At 56.7% G+C, this 7,291-nt stretch overlaps 1 protein-coding gene across 1 annotated transcript; it reads right to left on the bottom strand.

Moving 5' to 3' along the window:
- Nucleotides 1–437: 437 nt before the first annotated feature.
- Nucleotides 438–4,845, bottom strand: SOX7 (SRY-box transcription factor 7). Its single transcript, XM_015620968.3, has 2 exons — nt 4,587–4,845; nt 438–2,699 (listed from the first exon to the last, which is right to left on the bottom strand). Exons 1-2 carry the CDS (start codon nt 4,810–4,812, stop codon nt 1,798–1,800), a joined length of 1,128 nt encoding a protein of 375 aa, XP_015476454.1. The 5' UTR covers nt 4,813–4,845; the 3' UTR covers nt 438–1,797.
- Nucleotides 4,846–7,291: the final 2,446 nt, after the last annotated feature.

Below are 7,291 nucleotides of genomic sequence, written 5' to 3'. Positions count from 1 at the left end.
AAGACCATCACTCAACATCACCTTCACGTGGCTCCCCAAAATTTGACCCCCACACATTTCTGAGGCCTCGTTGCCTCAATCTGCACCTGAAACAAGGACTCTTTTCAAGGTCCCCACACTGTGGAACAACTTAAAAGGTGAATTAGCCCAAACTGTGAAAGAAAAGAGAGCTTTAAATGTGACTAAAACCCACGCTCCAGGCACTGGCACTGGCTCCATAAATTGGAAACATCATCTGTGCTCACCAAGACACCAAAGGCAAAGCTGTTGACTTCACTGTAATATGAAAACCGGATTACAAAGATCATATCTGAGAGATGGCCAAAGCAGGATCGAGGCCAGCACAGTGCCCTGAGACACCCCATGAAAAGTGAGGGTAAGCACTCATTGTGCCCCGAGTCTGTTTGTTAGAAAGCAATCCACAGTTTGTAAAGATAACCACAGATCTTTGTTTTATTTATAAAAAAAATGGAAGTAGAAAAATTTGGCTGAAAATACCAACAACAACGACAACAACAAAAATATAAAAAAATAGCACTTGCACGGGAAATGTTTCTGTTTTGAAAACTGTTGTCAATAGCGACAGCAATTTAAATCATCGAACAATCATCATATAAAAACATATTTATTTAAATTAAATATTTTATGCAAACTCGTATCTACACTCATTCAAAATGCATAGAGTCACACAAAAGAGATGGAATGTATTAGCTTAAAAAATGGTGAACTTTTGGGGTGTTTTTTTTTAAGTTTTCTTTGCAATTATTATTAATACATTTTGGGGACTGGAACCAGGAAATCATAACCACGTTACTAACTAATCATTACCAAGTGCCATACAGTAAACACTAAGATTAATCATGTCATATAACTGATTTAAAATAAAGCTTCATCTTTATGGAAAGGAAGAGAACTCGAGCAATACAAAATCCGAGGTGGGGGGGAGGAATAATGGGAGGAATAAATCAATGTACAGCTTTATTACAAGCAATAAAACGCCAGAGTTAGGAGAGGCATTGGGCACGGTGGCTCCAAACACGGAGCCTTCCCCTTCAAAGGATGTTTGATAAAAAAAGTGTCTGCTACATCATCACGTCTTGGCCAAAATGTTCATCCTGGGACCTGCTCCCAGGGGTGGATGCTGGCCAGATCCTGCCTTTCCAAGCCCTGGTCTTACCCCACTCCAGAATGGGCTCAGCGCCCTTGGGGCTGGCTACCCCTCTCCTGGCTGGTGTCCCATCCTCTCTGGGGTTTCCCGAGGGATGAAGCCCCCAATCCATGCTCTGGGGCAGGGGATGGGGGCTTTAATCCCCGTTGGAGTGGTCAGGCAGGTCAGGCTGGCTGCAGCAGCGCCACCACCAGAACCCAAAACCAGCTCATAGACCTTCACCAAAATCTTCCTTTCTCCCATCCCTGCCTTTCCCTCTTCCAGGGGGAATTCAGATCTGATGTTTGCTGCCGCACTCCTGACTCCAAAGCAGAGCTGGGGATGCCCCAAAATGAAGGGCAGCCTTCCTGTGCTCCCAGGAGCATCCCTGCTTTGGAAGAGGGACTTGGCCAAAAGGGCTTTGGCGTCGGGAAGTGCCCCCTGGCCACAGTGGGAGCAGAGCACTCCAGCCTTTGCACGGTGGTGACCCAACAACCCAAATCCTTTACCTACAACACCGAGGAGACTCCAGGGCCCTGCGGTTCGGACTCGGTCACCCTGAGGGGCCGCGGGCGATGTCCCCAGGGAGCAACGCCTCGGAACAGTGTCGGGTCCTTCCTCGGCCGGTCCAGGCGGCCCCGGCTGGGCTCCTAAGAGACGCTGTAGTTATTGTAGTAGGTGGCCGTGGCATCGGCCAGGACGGAGATGAGACTGTTCTCGGAGCTGTGGGAGCTGCTGGATGCTGGCACCTGCCCGTTGGCCAAGGCCCCGCCGTGGTGGTCACCGTGGCCGGGGTTGTTGAGATACTGGTCAAACTCGTTGCGGTCCATCTCCCCCAGCAGCTCTGCTTGGCTCAGCTGGTCCAAGGTGTCGAAGCCGTGGTGGTCGGGCGGCGGGGAGAGCTGGCCCAGGTGGGCATGGAGGCTGGGAGGGGGCAGGGAGGGGAAGGCGGGTGTGTAGTAGCTGGGAGGAGGAGGAGGAGGAGGAAGGGGAGGGCAGCTGGAGGCCGGGGGGATCATGCAGGTGGCCGGCTGTGGCATGGGGCTGAGCGGGTGGTGGCCGCACGGCAGGGAGCCGCCCGCGTACTCCGGGGAGAAGGTGGCACCGGCGAGGTGGGAGCGGTGATGCTCCTCGGGGCAGGGCGAGGAGAAGAAGCTCTGCTCGGGGTCTATGGCGTCCAGGGGGGACATCTCCGGCGGGGTGGGCAGCCCGTAGGGGTAGGTGTCCACGCTGGTGCTGCTGCCGCTGCCCGGAGCCTCCCGGTACCCCCGCACAGCCGGCAGCCCCGGGCGGGGGGGGTACTCACCCGGGCCCTCTTTGTCCCCCCCGGCCCGGCTGCAGGTCCGCTTTTCCGGCACAGAGTTCTGGTCCCGTGTCAGGCTGCCCAGCAGAAAGCCGGGATCCACCCTCTTCCCGATGCGCTTGACCTGCTTCTTCCGACGGGGCCGGTACTTGTAGTTGGGGTAATCTTGCATGTGCTTCACCCGCAGCCGCTCGGCCTCCTCCACGTAGGGACGCTTCTGCGACAGGCTCAGCGCCTTCCAGGACTTCCCTGAAACGGAGGACACGTTCTCTCAGCACCCACAGCCTCCCAAGATCCCACCAGGCACACGCAGAGGACACATCTGAAAACCCTGCAGGGGGACGTGGGTGGGAGAAGAAGGGAGGAATTGAGGCTGCTGTAGGGTCTCTGACTCCCTTCATCCCGAATCTCCACACAAGGTGGGTTTAGGGCTAGTAAATAAATGCAGGCAGGTGAACTCTCCCAGCTCCATGGGCTGGGACAGAGCCCAGCTGTGGAGCAGGGACAGCTGAGGCCATGCCTGCCTGAGCAGAGGGTCAGGACGTGGTGTCCTTTAAGGTGCCCCAGCCTGTGCCCTGCCAGGACTTGTACCAGGGCACAGGGAGACCTGGGCACTGTGACAGCTGGATGGTGGAGGGTGTCCCTGCCCACGGCAGAGGGATGGATTAGATAAAGTCCCTTCCAACTCAAACCATTCCATGATTCTTTAATTCTGTGACCTCGCTCCTCCCTGTTTGAGATAAAACATCCCCAAGACACAGGACAGAAAAGCAGCTTTGGGAAGGGGGGCTTTATCCCACACTGAAGGTGTCCCAGGCTGCTCCTCAGGGTAAGGGGGAGAAATGAGGATACAGATCAAAGCCTTTGATGCCTTCCCATGGCCTGAGACAGCAGAAATAACACTAATAAGCTGAGATGCTGCATGGCAAAGCAGTGAGGAGAAAACCCAAACCACCAAAGAAAACACCACAGAACTGTCCAGGGAAACACAAACTTTGGATAAGAGGTTGGGCAGCAAAGCTGTGTTGCAATTCAGGCAGCTCTTTCTCAGGCTGTCTGGGCTGGTAATTTTGGTTTGTCCTCTTGGTTTCACATCAAAATGGGGATTGGGAGAAAGGGAGAAATGGTGGATGGGGAGTGGGAAACAAATGTGTGTTCAAAATGGGTTGTGATGCCCCAAAAGTACAACAAAAATACACACACGCTAATGTAATATTGGGACAAAGTGGGACAGCAAGGACAGGACACACAAATTTGGGGCAGGGCAGCACCCTCAGGGTTTGCAGCAGAGGGTGGCAGGGTGTCTGTCCCCCGGGATGCAGGACACCATCAGGCTTTGCACCCTGAGGAGTGGCTGCACACCTGGACAATGCTGGGCTGAGCACCCTGTTGGTGGCTGCACGGTGCTGCTCCCGGGGTGCAGAGCTCCATCAGGTTTTGCAGCCCCAGGGTGCTGCACCCGGGCTGGCTTTGCCCCCCAGAAGGGGACAGGTAGGTGTAGGGGTGCCCTCCTGCTCCGTGCCAGACCGGGTCCCCACCTGGGCAGGGCTGGCACCCCCAGGGATGGCCAGTGGCACTGATATTCCCAGTCCGGGGAGCTGGATCTGGATGGGATTTGCACTCCGGGATGACCGGGTGGGTGGGTGCATGGTGCCCACCCCGGGGCACTGGATCCGAACGGGATTTGCACCCCAGGAATTGCCGGGGGGTGCCTGGATCCCCGCCCCAGTGCTCCGAATCCGGACGGGGTTTTCACTCCAGGGACCGCCGGTGGGTGCCTGGGAACCAAGCCCCGAGCGCTGGATGCGAGCAGGGTGTGCATCCCCTGCCCGGGTGGGTGCGTGGGTGCCTCCCCGGGGCCAGTGGATCCGGGCGGGATTTGCACTCCCGGGAATGCTCTGGTGGACTCATGGGCACCGAATCCGGACAAGGTCTGCACCCGCAGGGATCCCCGGTGGGTGCCCCTGGGCACTGAATCCCGACAGGATTTGCACCTGGATGGGCGGCTGGGTGCCCGGGTGCTCACCCCGGGGCACCGGATCCGGGCAGGGTTTGCACCCCAGGGGATGCCCGGGTGGGTCCCCGACCTCCCCCCGCTCCTCGCCCCCCCAAACCCGCGCCCACCGCGCTCCTCACCGAGCATCTTGCTGAGCTCCGCGTTGTGCAGGTCGGGGTTCTGCACCGCCAGCCGCTTCCTCTCGTCCTTCGCCCACACCATGAAGGCGTTCATGGGCCGGCGGATGCGGCTCTCGGAGCCCTTCTCGCCCTGCGACGCTCGGGGGGGTGGCCCTGGGGACAGCCCCTCGCCCGCGTCCCCCTCCAGCCGCTCCGGCCAGGGGAATGTGCTGAGCAGCGCAGCCATGGCCCCCCGGCCCCCCCGCCCCGCCGCGCTGCCCTCGGGGTCCCCGCGCAGTCCCAGCCTCCTGCCCGGCCTCTCCCGTATTTATGAGCTCCTTGGAAAAAGCCTCCTCCAATGACACCGAAGGGACTCGCTGCTCCTCCTTGTTTGCAAACTCCTCAGCCCCGGCCGGGATGGTGCTGGGAGAAAACTTCTCCCCTCCCTCTGCCCGGCACCCCCCGGGGAAGCAGCAACCCCAACACCTCCCTTTCTCCTTCCCGCTCCCCGCTCCCCCTCTTTTATTGTTATTTTTCCTTATTTTGCCCGCTGAAAGGGAGTGAGGAGAGAGCTGGAGATGTCCCGCCCCCAAACAGCCCCGCTGCCCTCCTGCATCCCAAAGACCTTCAGACCTTAAAGGCTGGGGGGTAACAAGAGAGAGGAGATAAAGGCACTGAAAACTTGGAAAGAAAAGGAAAATGGCACCGAAAGGAGGATCCCACTGGGGTGCAAAAGGACCCTCCCCAGGCTTTGACAAGCTGCAGGAGCCCTCTTTGCCAAGGGAAATCAAGGCACGGATCCCACAGGCACCTTTTCCCCACTTCTCCTGCTTTAACCACCAGACCAGTCTGTGCTTTGCCCACCCCATGTGGGTTTTCACCCCAAATTTCCAGGTCCCCTTGTATGGGATGGAAACTGGGACACAGCGAACCTGCTGGTGGGTTGTCCAGCCTAGTCGGACCCCTAAGGGAGCTTTTAGGGGAAAAGAAGGCAGCGATGGGGCTGGGCACAGCTCAAAGAGCTTGAGACATCCCCAGTCGGTCCCCGCCGCCCATCTCTGGACCCTGGGAGACAAAGGATCTGTTCCTCGCTGCTGCATTTTATGGAGTCCCAGAAAGGCTGGGCGGGATGGAAGTCCCAAAGCCACACAGTGGTGCTCCCCACTAACCCCAGCTGGGTGTTCACTGGGCTGGGAAAGTCACCAAGGCAGCATTCCTCTCACTAGGACAAAGGATGTCCAGGAAGGTGATGGCACCGAAAATCCCCCACTGGCTGCCCTTTCCCGGCTCATCCCTGCAACCTGCCCTGGGGAATGTATTGGGTGGTTGGATTCCTTTATGATTTTGACCCTATTACGATTTTGGGGCTGCAGCGGCTCCAGTTTGACTGACGGTGGGCTTCCTCTCCTCGCTGCCGGAAAAGCAGCGGGAAGGGGTGCGGGAGGTGCCGGCGTTTCCTGGGGCTGCCCGAGGCTGCCCCATCTGACCCCAAGGCAGGGGGAAAAACCCCGGCGCGGATGCCAGGCCGGGGAGCTCGGGCAGGTTTCCCACGTGCCTGGGTGTTCCTATTGACTCTTGTCAGATTAGGAGTGATGGAGAGAGCTCATGTAAATGTGAGCCGGGCAGGATCCGCCTGGGCTTCCTGGTCTCTCCCTTCCCTCTGCACAGGCAGGGAGATGGCTCTGGTTTCTTGATTCCAGCGATTTTGGGGTCAGGAGAGCTGGAATCTGACAACTTCACTGGCAGAAGAAGCAGCAGCTGCCCTCCCCGAGCTTTTCCCCGGGACCGAACTAAAACCCTGCGGAAGCAACAACATTTTCCAAAGGAACTGATTAAATCTATTAAGCTATTTACAAGTGGGCTCCATCAGAACTGCGTTATCTGGGAATACAACAGGAAGGCAACTTCTCTTAAATCTAAAAGGCGCAGGAGATTTCCTGGTCTCGGGACAGATTTATAAACCCTTCACACACACAAACACACACACACACACAGAGGAGCTGCCTTTTATCAGGGGTTTGGAGCCGGGCACGCTCCTGGGGACAGCTTGTTCTGTCCCAGCAGCTCCAGATCTCTCCCAAAGCCCTGTCTCACGCCTTCGAGTGCCGGGATGGGGCAGGGAGGGAGGATGCCAAACTCTCCACCCTGCCCTGCACAGGTCTCCCGGGTGCATTTTTTGCAGGCTGGAGCTGCTGCGGAGATTGGCAGCGAGAATTTGGGGAGAAAACCTGGAACATCCTTAATTTTGTTTAGTTTCCTTTAGGAAGGGTGGAAGTGCCCTGAAAAAGAGGCTGCCTGGCATTGCAAGGTTTCATTTTGAGTAGGGTGGTACTTTGGGTATGGTGAACATATTGCATGTCTCGCTGGTACTTTTTAACCCTCAGGATGCTCAGGACCTGGATATCATGAATATAAATACAGCCTCTGTCAAGGCCCCAGAGGCCAGTAATTTTTAGTAGCAGCAGCAGAATTTCCCTTCCTGGGAAAAGGAAAGCGATGGATGAATTCCACTTGATCCCTTTTACAGGACTGCTTCCACCTTGCCCTGCGTTTCCACATTTTACAGGATGGGTGGAAAGGTTTGGGAGAGGATAAAACCCTGAGCAAGGACAGGACCTGCACCCACCTCCTGCCTCTGCTGCCGAAGCCTGGAAGCTCTGGGAGCTCCTCTCTGGGTGTTCCTGATCCTCATTATTCCCTCCACATCCTGGGAGTAATATTTGACC

The sequence above is a fragment of the Parus major genome, chromosome 3 (genome assembly GCF_001522545.3).
Source record: "Parus major isolate Abel chromosome 3, Parus_major1.1, whole genome shotgun sequence".
NCBI classification, from domain to species: domain Eukaryota; kingdom Metazoa; phylum Chordata; class Aves; order Passeriformes; family Paridae; genus Parus; species Parus major.
This window is presented reverse-complemented; position numbering and strand designations above follow the sequence as displayed.